Source organism: Rhinolophus sinicus, linkage group LG13 (genome assembly GCF_036562045.2).
Source record: "Rhinolophus sinicus isolate RSC01 linkage group LG13, ASM3656204v1, whole genome shotgun sequence".
NCBI classification, from domain to species: Eukaryota; Metazoa; Chordata; class Mammalia; order Chiroptera; family Rhinolophidae; genus Rhinolophus; species Rhinolophus sinicus.
In genome coordinates, this window is record NC_133762.1 from 24,579,579 (window position 1) to 24,596,631 (window position 17,053).

General features: G+C 49.7%; 1 protein-coding gene across 3 annotated transcripts in view; it reads left to right on the forward strand.

Annotated features, from left to right (window-relative positions):
* Nucleotides 1–2,018: 2,018 nt before the first annotated feature.
* Nucleotides 2,019–17,053, forward strand: part of ATP9A (ATPase phospholipid transporting 9A (putative)) — a 110,569-nt gene continuing 95,534 nt past the window's right edge. Inside the window, exon 1 of one of the 3 annotated variants that reach the window (XM_074318095.1) lies at nucleotides 2,019–2,443. In XM_074318095.1, coding sequence (XP_074174196.1) covers nucleotides 2,079–2,443 — 365 coding nt within the window. In that variant the 5' untranslated portion in view covers nucleotides 2,019–2,078. Of the gene's footprint in view, nucleotides 2,444–7,936; nucleotides 7,985–17,053 lie in introns of those variants that run through there. The other 2 variants (XM_074318096.1, XM_019726076.2) reach the window with 2 other exon arrangements.

Below are 17,053 nucleotides of genomic sequence, written 5' to 3' on the forward strand. Positions count from 1 at the left end.
TTCTTACAACAACCCTGTAATAATAACCGTTTCAGAGTGCTTTCTCTGTGGAGGCACTTTTCTAATTGCTTTATTTACATGATGAACTCATTTCATCCGCCCAACAATCCAATGGATCCCTTTTACAGATGAGGAAACAGGCCCAGCAGTTTGTAAGTTGTCTCAGGTTCTACAGCTGGGAAGTGGTGGAAGTGATATAGGATCCCAGACAAGGAAGCTACTATTATTACTCTGTATTTTAGAAAATGAGGGCACAGTCTCATGTGGGTGGCCACAGGTGGCCTCCACAAGGGCTTGAAGATACTCAGAATCGGGATTAGTTGGTGCCTGGAGTGTCATAACTGATTTAATTGGTCACAGGAGGCCATTTGTCCTGCCCTCTAGAGCAGGAAAGAGCAGGTCTGAAGCCCAGCCCAGTTCCTTTCTAGCCGTGTGGCTTTGCACAGGCCTCTCTGACCTTCTATTGCCTCACCTCTAAAATGGGTGTGATTATTTAGACTTAGCTGGCAAGGCTGTTGGGAAGATTAAATGTGTGTTTTAGGTGCTTGATAAAAAACAGTAGCTCATGGCTTTTGAACCCCAGCTGTTTTGGGTTTGGGGTTCCTGGGTTAAAGGGTCACCATCTCTTTTGCTCTTTTCTGTTACCCTGTGTGGTAGGGGAGTGGACAAGAGGATCTGGGGTTTTTAGCGGATCTAAGGTGGGTGGGGTTTGAGAGGGGACAGGTGATAGAGGGTGGGGCCTACTCTGATGCCATAATGGGGGGGGGTCAGGGTGTTAACCATTTCCTCCACTCAACAGGCATTTCCTGAGCACAGACTCTGCCATGTACCATCCTAGATGTAGGAGAGAAAGCAGAAAGCAAAGCGGACCAGGTCTGTTAGCTAAAGAATGCTGTTTTCCTTTCAAAGATGCAATGCAGCAACTCCTAAGGACATGCTTCTTTTCTTGAGGAACTTCATCAGGACATGAGATAAGTCACACTTCTTGGTTTGGGATCCGCCCAGCTCCTCCTTCCTTCACCCAGGGCCCCTGACACAGATACTTGGTGGTTTCACTTATAGCAATCATATTAAAAGGCACCTGCACCCTACGTGAAATATACAGATGTAACTACGGACTTAAACGTTTACTTTAGTTGCCGTAGTTTCTTTTATAAGGTGTCACATTTAGAGGCTCTTTATGTATGGATTTTTAACTTCCCTCACTCTTCTTTCACCACTATTCATTTTCTTTCTGTTCTCAAAATTTTACCAGGCCCTTGGAAAGTCAGTGGCTCCTGGACACTGTGGGAGCGTGTGGGAGAGCGAATGAGTTGTGGATGTGGGTCTGGGTGAAGGAGTTGGGGGTGTGTGTGAGATGTGAATTGTGGTTTGAGTGATGGAGAGGGGCCCATGTATAAGCCCCCGAGGTAGATCAAGTGTGAGAATGAAAGGGTGCAGGTGTATGTGTGCATGTGTGATTATGACCCTCAGGGATCCAGGTGTGAGAGTGAGGCTGTGCACTGGTGAAGGATGGTGGGTGAGGGAAAGTGGAGGGAGGTAGGGTGTGCCCTTCTGCGATCGTGATTCCTGGGGGCGCACGTGTGTGAGGCCTGAGATCCAGGGTGGGTACATGAGGGTGACCCATGTACCCTCATGTGAGTACATGAGGGGAGTGTGGCAGGGTGTGTGTGTGCAGATGTGCGTGTGTGATTGTAAATGTCAGTTGTTGGGGAGTGAGCATGGCAGGTGTGTGTGCAGGTGTACATGTGTGATTATGAATGTCGGATGCTGGGGAGTGAGCGGCTGAGAATGAACGTGTGTGTGCGTATGAATGTGCATGTTGGTGCAAGAGTGAGCATGTGAGAATGTATGTAATGTGATGGGTGAGTGTGGCAGGGGCTGCGTGAGTGCTGGCGACTGTCAGATGCTGGTGGGGGCGCGGTGGCCCGGCGCGCGCGCGCACGGCGAGGCGTGGGCGGGGGGCGCGTGGCCGGGTGGGCGCGCGTGGGGGCGGGGACACTGCGGCGGCGGCGCGGACACAGCCGGCCGCCCCCGGCTGGCGCGGGGCGAGCGGGCGCATAGTGGAACTCGGGTCCATGGTGCGCCCGTGTCCGTCGGTCGGGCCGCGCGGGCGGCTCCGCGCGTGGCCCGGCGCTCGCGAGCTCGCCCCTCGCTGCGGGCCAGGCCCGCCCGCTGCCGCCGCCTCCTCCCCGGGGCGGCGCGGCGCCGGCGGGTGGCGGCGCGGAGGCCGGACCGGGCGGCGGCCCAGGCTGCGCGGGGGGCGCGGCAGCCAAGGCGGGAGGCGCGGGCGACATGACGGACAACATCCCGCTGCAGCCGGTGCGCCAGAAGAAGCGGATGGACAGCAGGCCCCGCGCCGGGTGAGCGGGGCCCGGGCCGGCCTCTTTGTCCGCGCGCGGCCGGAGCCTGGCGCTCGGGCGGGTCTGGCCGGGCCTGACAGGTTGGCCGCGCCGGGCGCCAGGAGCCCGCGGCCGGACGGGCAGGCGGGGAGGGGGGTCATCTCGGCTCCAGCCCCGGGCCGGGTCCCCCGCGCGACCCAGTTCCTTTGGGCCCAAGGGCTTGGCTGCCTCGCGCCCCCGCCCACCTCCCTTTAGAAACACCGAGAAGCTGGGCCTGCCCGGCGCTGTTTACAGGCGCGCGGAATTAGGATCGGCCATGCCTTTTGACCGTTGTATTGTTTCCTGATTTCTCCTTGTCGTTGTGATTACGGTTTGGGTTATAGCAAACCGTGCTCTGCGCGTGGAGCAGTCGTCGGGTGCCCCGATATGCTCGACTTATTGGGGTGGGAGACCGGCTCCTCCGCGTGCCCGCCGCGGGGTCGGGTCGCAGCCGGGAGACGGCCACCTTCCTCTCCCGCCCGGGGTGGACCCGAACCAGCAGCCGCAGGAGGGTGGGAGGGGCGCCTTCTGGTCTGTGGGGGTGGGGGGAACTCCCCCCGTTCCCCACCGTCTGAGGAAAGGAGCCTCCTAGCAGGCGGGGCTTGCCACCTGCTGTGGCTTTCCCGCATTGGCAGCCCCAGGGCAGCCGAGGCGCGGGCTTCCCTCATTCGGAGGGGGGACGGGTAGATATTTTGCGTCTTCTATTCGGAGATGGCAATGACCTGTTGAGGTTTTGAGGGGCTGTGGCACTGCCTGCGACAGATTTACCGAGTGGTGAGGGTTGTGAGGAGCTGGTTAAAATGCAGATTTTCAGGCTTCCTCCCAGACCCGCCAATCAGAGTTTCGGGGGGGTTAGGGGGGGACCTAGAAATGTGCATCCCCCAGGCTTCCCAGGTGAGGCTGAGGTCCCCCGAAGGCTGAGAACGGCAGCTGGGCGGGGCTGCAGCCTCGGACCCGCCCTTCCCCTCAGCGTCCAGTCCTCGCAGGCACTTCCCTTTGGCCACTGCTTCTTGCAGCGTCAGTTGCATGGTGCACGGGGAGGGGAGGGTGGCTTCATCAGGTGTCGTGGAAATAAAGAAAAAAAAAAAAAGAAAGAAAAAAGGAATGACGCCAGCTGCCATTTTGTGGGGTCTTTTGTCCCTGTCTTCCTTGAATCTTCCGGGGAGGCGGCCTCATTGATGTAACACGGAGGAGGAAACCAGCACAGCCAGGTTAAGGATTGCTGGGAAGATGCTGCAAAATGGAGGTCGAACTCAGGATCGTCTCACCCGGAGACAGATGGGCTTCCACCCCTTCCTTCACTGTTCTCCTGCGTTTTAATCTTGACCACTCAAGGCTAAAGAATGATAATCAACGTGAGCTCCTTGCCGGGAATAGTGCTTGCATGTCGTGTACATCCTCAGTACATATTTTAATAGATTTATATGATCGTTGGACTGTAAAGGTTAGTTATTAATTCATGCCCCAAACAATTATGAAATGCCTAGTATGGGCGGGGTTCATGCCACGTGACCGGAATGCAAAGATTAATTATGCACAACCTGCCCAACAGGTGCAGGTGTCCTAACCTTGGTTGTGCCCTGGAAACACCTGGGGAGCTCGACAGTTACCATCGCTGCCCCATCTTAGACCTTTGAAAAAAGAATCTGTTGGGGGACCTTGGTACCTATTTAATTTTCTCAAAGCTGCCAGATGATTTTAATGTGCAGTCGTAGATGAGAACTTCTGATTCACTGCGTGAGAGAAAATGCAAATAATGACTTAAAAATGGTAATCACCATGATAGAAATATGCACGGTGAATGTGGGGGCCCAGAGGGAGTGGTACAGACAGACAGAAAGAAAAAAATTTGGTGTTTGGGATAGAGGCTCACACCCCCTTTAGAATTTGTCACTTTGGAGCTAATTTATTTCCCAAACAGTCACATGGATTCAGGTTCAAATCGTGTATCGGAGAGCCAGGCATTTGTAGTTGTGTTCTTGTATTTAGCCTGCATTTTTAGGAGGAGGCACGGCAAGGTGGGAACCTTGGTATATGGAAAAACTTTGGAAGCAAAGCGATGGTGAAGCTTCCTGAGATATAGTGGAGGGGCGAGTTAAGGGAACAGGAAACTAATAGGTGACATGTCAGGCTCTGCCGGGCATTTGCGATCAAATGGCTCTGTTTTAATCCTCACAGTGACTGTGAGTTTTGGGAATTAATTTCCCCATTTTATGGACCAAAAAACCAAGATTCAGTGATATTAAATAATTGGCTGGAGATGATAGTCATTGTGAAGGGGTGGATTTCAACCCAATCAGCTCATTTCACCTAATGGCTCTAAGCTGTAGGATGGTTTGGGGATTTTGTAGTTAAAAGATCAAAAACATGGGTGGAATGAGTCCCAGGAGACAGTGTCACTCGGCGTTAAGGATGTCATGTTGCCAAGGCGTGCAGTCTGTTTGCTGGAGGAATGCCGTGGCCCCCATGCGCACTCTCTCTTGAGAAAGTTCCACATCCTGCTGTTGAGAAAACTACTATTGCTGTGGTTTAGTTAGGAAACAAGGCATTTGCCCCATATTGCCGGAAACCATTTTCTGACGTCACGTGCTTTGCTTGTGGCTGAATGGAGTTCCCTTCTTCTTGGTGAAACACCAGAGATTGGTTGTTGGTTTTGGGAGCGGAGCTGGGCTTGGACCCAGGCTCCACTCCTTACCAGCTGTGTGTCTTGGGAAAATTACCTCTCTGGGTCTGTTTTTTCATCTATAAAGTGGGAACACACACATCTCTCAGACGGTTGTTTCGAGACTCAGTCTATGTAAAATTTTAAACACGAAGCACTCAGTACACCTTAGTATATACTGGTGTGGTGAGCAGAATAATGCCCCACCCCAAATGTCCACGTGTGACCTGCGAATATCTTGCCTTACATGGCAAAAGAGACTTGCCAGACATAATGAAGTTAATGGTTTTGAGATGGGGAGACCATCCTGGATGACTCAGGTGGGCCCTGCGTACAATCGCAAACTCCTTGAAACAGGCAGGAGAGTGAGTCTCAGCTGGAGAGACTGGAAGATGCTAAGCTGCTGGCTTGAAGATGGAGGCGGGACCAGGAGTAAGGGAATCCAGAAGGAATCAAGAAAAGTCGAGGAAACAGGTTGTCCGCTGGAGCCTCCAGAAGACTGGTACTGCCATCACCTTGATTTTAGCCCCATGAGACCCACTGTGGACTCCTGACCCCCAGAATTGTAAGAGAATAAATTTGCGGTCATTTCTTACAGCAGCAGAGGGGGAAGCTAATGCAGGGGTGTATCCTATGGGCCTGGGGACCGGATTCTCTCACTAGGCTTCCTATCCCAGTGAGGCCGCTGGGCTTGGACAGGGAGCCACCTGCCTGGTGGGTACAGCAGCGGCATCTCAGGGCTCGAGGGTGCAGCATTGAAGCCGAGACGCTCGCTGCATGACTCGTATCCTGATCACTGAGGAGGAGAGTGAGTATTTCTTTAGGATTTGCAGTGTTTTGCTCTGAACTAGTGTTGTCTCACTCATGCTACAGAATGAGTGATGTTGGAAATTTTTTTTTTTTTTTAAACCGTTGTTTCACCGGTTTAAACTCAGGCCCAGAAAGATTAAGCAATTATTGGGGGCCAAGAATGCATGGCAGAAACTAATAAGAACTCAAGTGGTCTGACTCCAAATTAAGAGAACTGGGGAGGGTTTCTTAGAGCAGCCAGGGCTGACAACTGGAAGGCATTTATTTGATCACTTCTGTCGCTTTAATGTCATTTCCCCGAGCTTATTTGTTTCTTTGTCCCTCCAGTAACAATGAATTCTTCTTTTGCCAAATGACCGCAGGATAGAGGATTTGGGAGTGACAGTTAAGGTAGATGGCATTTTGAAAACTGCTGTAAGAGTAAAGATAAGAATGTCGTATGTCGGCTGCAGTTTGAAGTACTCAGGGCAGGATGTCGGCTTGTTGCTCTGTGGTTAAGAGTTTGGATTCCAGAGTCACACAGACTTAGATTAAAGAGCAGTTTTGCCATTTTACTACTTGTATAACTCTGTGCCACTATCTTTCCCCCTCTAGGCCTCAGTTTCCTCTTCTGTGAAACGGGGACACAGTAAGAATGCCTGTGTGGTTGGGCATAATGCATGCAAAGTAGCATATGAGCCCTCAGAGAACGTCTGAAATTGTTCTCAAAGGCTGGAGGGTGGTACTTGTACTGGATGGATACCGTCATCTCTTCTTCCTCGATCTTTGTAGTGGGTCTAGTTGAGGAAGAACTCTGGCTGGGAAATGGCCACAAAGGACTCGACTCTGGTAGAAGCTATCGCAGACCTCAAATTGCTAAGTGTCTAGTGACAGGGCTGCAGCAGGCTGTGGCTCCTTTGCAGTGGCCCTTGACCCCAGGCCAGGACCAGGCGCCATCAGTGATGTGGATTTCCCCGTGGATGGGAACTAAGAACAAGAATACCACCGCAGAAAGCTCTTCCTACAGAAACATTTATGGAATGGACAAGTGTGAACGTTTTTATCGAAGCTGCCTCTTCTGATTTGTGGGGTGAGCGTGCCCTTTGTCTTTCGACGTGGTGGAGGATGTTTGGTATATAGTCCAGCTGATTCTCATTCTTCACTGTAGTTACCGTCTACTGAGTCCCCTCTAGTGCTGAGTCAGTGACTAGTGAACCATTGCTCCTCGGGAAACTCCAGGCGTAGGTGCCTGCGAGCCTGCCTTCACAATGTTTGTGTCAACTGATCACTACAGACCCTTGTGTTAGGGTGGATTTCTGTTTAAAAACGCCATATTGGGTGTAGATTGTTGATTCATTAACACTGAACTCACGACCAACAGCAGTACAGCGCATACCTGAAGGAAGCTTATCTCGTGTTTTCTCTGAGGCATCACCTCCCTCCTGCACTTAGGAACACTAGCCAGCACTTCGGCCCTGTGCTGGGGGCCATTTTAAATGGTGAAATCGCTAACAGAAAGCACACAAATGTGAAAAGCATGTCACTAAGTAGAGAGGGAAAAGGACACTTGCTTACAGCAGGAGAGCTGAGCCAACACGCCAGGGCGTCACCTTGTTTGACCTCCACTGGGAATGTGTGTGGGGTGATTCAAACGTTTTGCACTCTGCCCATCCGTGAGTGACCACGAGAGTGCTGTGGGCATTGATACCGAGGTTGCAAATTTTAGGCAGTAGGTGAATTTGCAAATACCGAAACCACAAACCCTGAGGATCGACTGTACACAGTGTGTGTCTGTGTTTTCTCACTGTCTTTCTGTTGATACAGTGGAAATGGTGTTTCACATAGAGCGTATAGGGGTGTGTTTGGGGAGGGTGGGGAGGATTGTGCTGGTGGGTGAAATGCAGAGACCCCAGCCCTTCCCCACTCCCTGGTGCAGCAGAGAGTTACATAAACAGCTCTGTGCCCCCTTGGAGGAGCACATTCAGAACAAGCCCTGGCAGTGGCCCATCGGGAAGTGCTCTCTGTCCCCTGCCAGCCAGCCCAGCTGTACTTGTGCCATCCGTTTCCCGTGACAGAGTCCCTGCCACCGGCCCAGCCCTGTGCTGACTACTCACAGGCAGCGATGCCAGGGGATGTGGAATTACAAACCCAGGTAGGGACGCCGAAGGTGACATGTGGGTATAGGAGCCAGGTTTGCTGGGGCTTCCCGAGGAAGGCCAGGGAGTCGAGGCCCTGCCTACCAATCCCCAAGGAAAGGGAGTGGCCATTTGACCTTGAGCTCAGCCATGCAGGCAACAAATTAGAAGGAGAAGGCCAGGTGTTGAACAACTATCTTGGGACTTCAGTCTGTCACTTTTCAGGTCATTCTTTGACTATCTACCCAGATGCAAATGACGAAAGTCATTAATTAGGGCTTGTCATATTTTATGGCCACCTTTGGAAATGGACGTGAAGCGTCCCCAGCTTCACTCCTGACAGTGAGTGGATTCGGTTTAATTTAGAAAGAAAAAGACTAGTTGTAAGGTTTACGTGGATGACTTTTAATCTAAAGAATTAGGGTGGTGCTGATTTCTTAAGCTAGTGTCTGTTTTCTCTCCTTTGTGTGACTTTGAGAGATTAATACAGGTGTTCAAAGATTGGCCTGTGGGAAACGTCTCCAAAGATCACTGTAAATGGCTCCGGGGCAAACATTGAAAGGTTAGCAATTGTTTTAATGGTTCCTTCTGTTTGTCCCAAGTGATACTTGTGTTTTCTTTGTAGCAGATAGAAGTTTCCTCTTAAGATACATTTAAGAAAAAAGAATATCGAGTTAAAGAAAAGTATGAAGTCAGTAATAGTTCATCAGGTTTGTAGGTGGCCCCATGTCATGCCAACTGCCACTTAGGAAGCGTTGGTTTAGGCCTGTGCTAACATGGGGCTGTCAGCCTAAAAATATAATATTACTACAAAGAGAAAGACATGGGATAATCTGGTTGTGCTGATAGATGAAATTTTTTTAAATTTTGTTTTGCCAAGTTATCTATGAAACCATGATTTTTAAACAGTGGTTAGTTTACCAGGTAGATTGGAGATCTTAATGTTGCTTTTATCATTGTCTAAACAGTTTGAGGGATTATGGGAGAGCACAGTTGGAAGTGGTCCCACGGAAGGAAAGGCTTCTTGTGGGATTTGGAGAGAGAGTGGACTGGTTTCTCTTGCCTCCTCCCAGTGAGAGCTCTGTGGCATTTGCCAAATGCCAGCGATGAGCCTGTTGGCTGTCCTCCCTGCAGAAGCAGCAGCGTGAACAGTGCATCCTTCATAGAACTGGACCTGGCAGAATCTCCTGTCCTCTGCTGGGCCGTCTGGTGTGACACAAGGTGAAGTCAGACTTGGCCTGCTTAGACCTCAGGATTCTCAGCTGTGGCACTATTGTTATTTTAGGTTAGATCTTTCTCTGGTGGGGGCCATCCTGTCCACTGTGGGATGTTTAGCAGCGCTCCTGGCCTCTACCCGCTGACTGCCGGTAGCACCCTCCCTCCATTTGTGACAGCCAAAAATGTCTCCAGACATTGCCAAGTGCCCCCTGGGTGGGGGTGGGGAGTGGGAGTGGGCAAAATCACACCTGTTAGGAACCACTGGACTAATGGAATGAATAGGCACTATGACTGGCCATGTCCCTTGTTACCTTTTTAAGGTGACTCATCCTGTTTTTAAAAAGAGAAAAACCTGTTAGGCAAGAAATTCATGTTTAGACTCTGGTTCTTAGCTATGAGTTCAGCTTTCTGAATTAATAACTCAGGAAGCCTTGGGCTGTTAGAATACTTGGGACGTGTTATGGGCCAACTTGTATCCTCCCTAAATTCATATGTTAAAGTCCTGACCCCCAGCACCTCAGAATGGGACTGTATTTGGAGAGAGAGCCTTTAGAGAAAAGAAGTTAAGAAGAGGCCATTAGGAAGGCCCTAATTCAGTCTGACTGGTGTTCTTACAAGAAGAGATGAGAACACACAGAGAGACACCAATGGTGAGAGGCAGGGCCGTGTAAGAACACAGCAAGAAGGCAGCCGTTGGAAGCCAGTGAGAGGGGCCTCCGAAGACTCCAAACCTGCCAACACCTTGATCTTGGATTTCCAGCTTCCATTTGCCACTTGGCCATAGAGGCCCGTTTTGATTCTTACTGGCTCCCAGCAACTTCTGCATCACCAAGATTTCGAATGTTTTCAAGCAGTTGCATTAGCTGGGGCTGAGCCTTTGTCACTAACATGTCACTAACATCCCCCCTGAGTAGCAGCGGGGTGTTTTGTGCCAGATGACGGTATGCTCGGGGGATCAGTTATTGCTGGAGAACAACCCCGGCACAGCCAAGCCAGAGAGGGCCCTTGTGGCCCAGGAGGGAGAGGACCCACTCAGAGTCCTGGCCTGTGCTCCATCCTCAGCTCTGGGGCCCTGCACAGGGCTTTCAAGCACTAGAGTTTTCTTGTTTTCCATTATGAAAGCAGTAATTTCTGTTACAGAAAAGTAGTGGTTCCTATTATAGAAAGAGGCAGTCAATGGAATTATTTAAAGCCCTCCCTGCTATTCTTAACATTGAGGTATGTTTCCTTGGATGTATATTTTTATCGAATGGCTATTAAGTGACATCATTTCAGTTCATTTTTACTATTATAAATTAGACCTTAGTCTAGAGAGGGTATCTCGATGCATGAACTTTCTCCTGTATTTTGGAGACTTTTCACAGGCTAGAATCCCAGTTCACTGGGTTAAATGGAACATATGGGCATTCAGGGACTCTGACCTTGTATTACAAAGCGGCGTTCGGGAAGGGCTCTGCCATTTCGCATCCGGTGAAAGCCAGAGTCGCCCCATGTTCCAGGATTACGATACAGGTGATGACCTTCTCCACCTTCCATTTTAATTTTGCCTTTTGCCCAGTGCGTGCTCACGAGATGGGGAAGGTTTAAAAAAGAGAGAGAGGAAGAAGTAGAAACACATGCTTTTCTTGCTCAGTCTACCACCGACTGGGCTTCCTGTTTATTAATGAGTGAGATGGGGGGGGTGGAGGACACGCTCGCTGCACAATAAATGCTCTGTAGATGGACTCGGTGAACTTAACCCCTCGTGATGGCACGTTTGGTCGTCATGTAAGATACGTTCGGGGGTCTGCAGGCCCTCAATACATGTTTGTTGAGTGAATAAGAGAGAGTCTAGATACAGTGTCTCCCGACAAAGCTGTGAGTAGACAACAGGGCCAACTGCAGGAAGGTCTGGCTTCCCTGCGAAGGGTGGAGGCTGGCCGCACAGTTGTTGGAGCCCAGGGCAGCCTCCCCTGCAGCAGTGACATTAGGAAAGGTGTGAACATGCTACCTGGTGAGTGCCCTTCCACACCTGAGCTGCCATTGTGATGTTCCCTCAACCCCCCACTGCCCGTTTCTGGAGGGACAGATGTTACAACCTCTGGTGTTTTTACAAGCACCCTTGGAAATGGTTCCCATGGCCTTCCTGAGGCTGTTTCAGTGCCAAAGCCACGGCCGAGGTGGAGCCTGCTGAAGCCTTGGCTGCTGCCCAGGTCTCCACGGGAGCAGGGGAGGAGCCTGAGTCGGGAAGGAAAAGGGGTTACTACCAGAGGTGATGGCTCCCCAAGGCCAGGGTTGGCTGCTGAGGATCTGGAAGGGTTGAGAGTGGGGGGTTCCTCCTGGCTGTATGACCTTGGGCAAGTGAGTTTAGCTCTTTGTTTTGAGGACTACATGAGTTAATGTATGGAGAGCGCTTAGATCCCAAAGCTGGTGGCCCCTGGAAAGCACGATAGCAGTGTTAGCCATTGTTAAGGCCAATGGTGGGTTGGAGGGAGGATCCAGATGGGCCTGGGCAGTGCCACTGGGGACCCTTGGTGTGTACCTGCTTGTGTCCCCGTCCTTTGGGTTCCTCCCCAGGTTGCTGTCTAGACAACTCAGAGGCGGCTCTCAGATTCTACCGTGGGGTGAGGTCTCCGAACGCTGTGGTTAAGAGCGCTGGTTCTGCGGTCAGCCTGCTGGACTCTGCCCACAGCTGGCTCTGCCCCCTCCTCCACTTGCAGGACTCCCCAGGGTGCTGTTTCCTCATCTGCGGGAGGGAGGGTGAGGAGGAGGACTGGAGCAGCCTGGAGGATTGTTGTGAGGAATCCGGGAAGTAATTCACACCAAGGCCTTTGCCACAGCGCCTGGCACACACTGGGTGCTTTATAAATGCTCTTGCTTATTGTTTTGGTATCTGAGGAACTGCCTTCGATTTAATCATTTAATTCCGTTTTCTGGTGTTTTGTGGGCTACGGCTGCTGGCTGGGTGCGGTGGCCCTAGACCCATTTTAGAACCCATGAGCAAATGACCTAGATCAAATGTAAGTGCGTGAGGTGAGGCAGAAGATCCCTGAGTGCGGGGTGCCTGGGGCAGGTGAGAGGCCCAGGAGAGAGTCATCAGCCCACACAGAGCTACTGAGCACTGTCTGTAGACGAGGCCTGGGGTGTGAGGTGAATAGTCTCTGGTCTCTGACCCATGAGCTCCTGGCTCAGATCCAAGGCTGCAGACTGAGAGCCGTGTGCTGTCTGGGCAGCAGCGTAGGGGTCTTTTGTTTCTACATTTCAAAGTTGAATCAGTCACAGTTCAATATTTAAAAGGTATAGAGGTGTGCACACTGAAAACTCAGTCTCCTCCCAACCGCTCCATGCAGCTGCCCCTCCTGAGAACCAGTCATCAATTCTTTCTGGGTCATTCTAGAGAATTTTAAAGCATTTATCAAAAAGAGCCCATGTATTTATTCCCTCCCTCCCTCCTTTCCTATCCGGACACGCACATAGATTTTTCCCTTTTTTTTCAATTGTTAATATGCCTTACACAGTACAACATATTTTTTCCACTTAATAATATACTCTGGGCTTGTTCCATACATATCAGTACATAAAAAGCTTCCTCACCCCCCTTCCCCTTTTAAATGGCTTTATAGGATTCCAGTGAATAGATATAACACACTTTATTTAACTATTCTTGTGATGGACATTTAGGTTATTTCTAGTGGTTTGCTATTACTGGCAATGTTATGGTGAATGGCCTTGGACATAAAGTCTTTGTGTCAATGTTAGAACAAACGTGGGGATATCTTGAAGGGGGTTCAATGTGCTTTTGTAATGTTGATAGTTACCATCAGCTTGCCCTCCCTCCACATAATACTGAGTTAGGCCCCTCCCAGCAGTGAAAGGGCCTGTGTTCCCGCCCACCCTGACCAACCCAAGTGCTCTGCTCTTTGATCTTGGTCCTCGTGCTAAATAAAAAAATATCTCAATGGGGGTTTTGTTTGGCATGAAATGTAAAAGTTGACTCAGTGCCAGCATTGAAAACCTGAGCATCTGTGTGTCAGAATCTGTTTCATTGTTGTCTTGAAGAATTGGATGGCCTTTTGCACTGGGCTTGTGTTAGGAACAGATCCTGACAGCAGCTGGGGGCTGCCGCTTCCTTTCTACAGTGTGCTCCATCCCTGCGGACCCAGAGTTTATTTTTATTTATTTATTTTTAAAAAGGTTTTATTGGGGAAGGGGAACAGGACTTTATTGGGGAACAGTGTGTACTTCCAGGACTTTTTTTCAAGTCAAGTTGTTGTCCTTTCAGTCTTAGTTGTGGAGGGCACAGCTCAGCTCCAGGTCCAGTTGCCGTTGTTAGTTGCAGGGGGCGCAGCCCACCATCCCTTGCGGGAGTCCAGGAATTAAACTGGCAACCTTGTGGTTGAGAGCCCACTGGCCCATGTGGGAATCGAACCGCAGCTTTCGGAGTTAGGAGCATGGAGCTCCAACCGCCTGAGCCACCGGGCCGGTCCCACCCAGAGTTTATTTTTGTTCGTTTATTTTTTTATGTTGCTTGCTGGGCTTCTGTAGATTTGAGGTTGCTGGTCTGGTCAAGAGAGAAACCCGTGAGTTAAGTCTAAGGGAAGGCAGAGCTGCTTCCCCTTCTCTTTGGGAAGAGCAGAGGTGGGGTTTGAAGGGTGAGAAGATGAGGGATGGGTTTGCCTGAGGCATTCTGGTATGAATGAGTCTTGCAGAGGGGTTAGGGGTTGGAGTAAATTGGACCAGAGAGGGAAGAACTGTGCACGCTGAGCTCTGGAGCTCACCTGCTGTGTCTGGAGTCCATGGCTCCATAAAGGAGAACCTGGGATGCAAAGGTAAAAGGCTGAACTTAAGTCCACATTACTGAATCATGGTGGGGGTGGGAAGCAACATGAGTCATACTTTTCTAAGAGTCATTGTGTACTGCTGAGCAGAAAGAGACCCATAAGGAAAGAACGTAGGGCAGGAGGAACAGGGAAAGGCAGCGGTTCCCACCATCCATGCCTGCGCCCTCCCCCCAAGAGAACCAGAGTTAATGGTCTGGGGTGTGTGTGTGTGTGTGTGTGTGTGTGTGTGTGTATGTGTATTTGTTTCCCAGTACTTTCCCCCCAGGCATATGTTAGCATATGATATTTTAATTAAAATGTAGCATAATAAATTGCATACCGTTAGCGTTATGTTTTCTTCTTCCCATTTCATCATTGGGACCTGCCAGTGTGTGGCCTCATTCTTTTATTGCTATGGGTCCATTGTACAGAGTGCCCCTCTGTCATGGGCATTTCCAGGTTTTGCTCTCTCTCCAGTGCTCCTGTGAGCGTCTTCGTGCATTTCCTGTTGCTCCCCACTCCCTCCCTGTGTGGGTGTAGGATGCGTCCCTCCAGGTAGACTGCTGGGGTCAGTGGATCTGAGCTCTTCGTTTCAAGAGAAGTGGCCAAAGTGACTTGGTTGTTTTTACCAATATAGTCCCATTTCTCTCCCATCCAGGACCATTCCTGTGGCCAGAGATGTGGTCAGACCTCTGTGAACTAGCTTCCTTATTTGGATTCTTTCTGACTTTAGTTTTTACACTATCCCAGTAAAAAACAAAACAAAACAACAACAACAACAACAACAAAACTAGCCACTTGGTTGTTTTTAGAATAAAGAGTAAAAGTTTCCCTTCATACCTCCCTTCCACTTTTCCCATCACCCCCTCTTCTTCCCCCTCAGCATCTGCGCTTAACGATTTGGGTTCTAGCCTTCTAGATCTGCTGTCCAATAGGGTCGTCACGAGATACACGTGGCTGTGTAAATTAATTAAAGTAATGGAATGCATTTCAATTTTAGTTTGAGTACTCAGTAGTCACATGTGGCCAAGTGGCCACTGTGTTTGACAGTGCAAATACAGAACATTTCCATCTCCGCCGACATGTGTGGGATGGTGCTGCCGTCACCAGGGGCCTCAAACTCGGGATGATTTGGGGATGGATCAGCCTCTGTGAGGGACTGTCCCGTGTGCTGTAGGATGTGGAGCAGCATCCCTGGCCTCTACCCACTAGGTACCAGTAGTACCTCCCTTTCCTGTACCTGCAGTGTGACAACCAAACATCTCTCTAGACATAGGCAAGTGTTCCCAGGGTGGGGGGGCAGATTCCCCCCTCTCCCCCACAAATGCAGCAGACTGTTTTCTCCATATTGCTTTCAATTTTTCTTTACACATTTCCTGGATCTTTGCAGTTTCAACCCTGAGACTCCAGCTGCCTGGACTCTGGCTTCAGGAATGGTTGGTGCGTCACGCAGGCAATTCAAATATTTACCAATGTTTGCTGATTGTGGTGGCACCCAGAGCAGAGATGAGCTTTCTTTGGAGGCCAGCTCCTTGTTACAGTAGTTCCCTTTTCCAGAAACATTGTTGCTTTCCAGAAAGCAACCTCCCCCATAACAGTTGCTTTTCCCTTGCATTCCAGCTAGGCTATGTGAAGCCACTGAGCATCTGTCAGCAGGCTAGCCGCTGTCCAAACCTTCGTTTGTTTTAGCGTCAAAGCATAAGGAAATCGGTTCTGGTTTTCCTTTGTTTAAATGGTCTAAGCTAGAAGCCGCGTAAGCTAAATTGTTGGTAGCCTTACATCTTTACCTAGTTGAATAGCTAGCTGTTGCTATCAACAGGTGAGAAAATTGTTTCATGTTTTCTTTTTCTGTCTGGAAGAATAACTTGAGAAGTAGTGTCTACTGTTAATTGTATGCCTGTTAGTGCTAGGTACTGTCCTATCTATGCCTTTCGTACGTAGAATTCTTAATCTTCACAGTCTTATTGTGGTCATTTTACAGAGAGGAAAAGTGGGGGTCAGAGATGAGTAGCCCAAAGGCACGTACGTAGCTGGTGTGGGGCAGGGCTGGGATTTGCACCCAGGTTTGTCTGGCTTGAAAGCTGGTGTTTCTTCCTCTGGTAACGTGATCCTGCTGGTTTGAAACTGTGGCTCTCACTTGTTACTTCTTTTTCAGCCTCTCCCTTAATTTCTCACTCTTAGGGATTCTGTCATGTAGCCCATTTCCGCAGTCTGTCTAGAGCAGTAGGGTAGGAATTACTTTGGCCTGGCAAATGACAGCTCAGTTTGGTATTAAGAAACAACAGTAGCAATCCATGACATCAGGATGACAGCTGTCACAACGTAGCTCTGAGCAGCTGCCCCTCTCAGACCTTGGAGGGCTGATGTCCACCCATGAGACAGACAGGGTGTGGTGGCCGCCGGGAGGAAGAGATTCACAGGTTACAAATCCAGATGTTGAGCTGGAGCCTAGCTGCCACCTCTTCTGTTTGGACAGATTGGGCTGTGGGTGGGGGTGAGGGGAGACTTAGTTACTTGTAGATTTGCCACTGAGCCCAAGGTTTCTACTGCAGGACAGTAGTTCCCAAAATATGGGTAGACGATGGTTTTAGGTGTTGTGGTGGGTGTGATAAAATCGAAGTAATTCATGGACAGGAACTAAATCACACTGAGACATGTAGCAAGACACTTCCTTTTTTCATTTTCCTTCACTATTTCTACCTCTGTTAGGGCCCACTTTTTTTTTTTTTTTTTTTTTTTTTAACTTTGACCACAGATATTTGAAGATTTATATATGTACACTTAAATTTTTCAATTTTTTTTTTTTTTTTTTTTACGGCCCACTTTTTAACAGCAGACACCTGCTAGTGTTTTCATCCTTAAGAAAGGAGAAGCAGCAAACAGGCGAGGTTGCAGGCTCAGAGCCACTGCATCCAGAGGGAATTCATTCTGTCACATTGTTTTCTTTCCATCGTGCTGATTTTGGTGGTGACTTTCTGTGTAGGGCAAGTGATACTGGTGACCCATTTAGGGTAGAGTGAGGTTACCTTTTGAAACAAATTGATGTAAATGGAGTTCTCATCCTGGGCA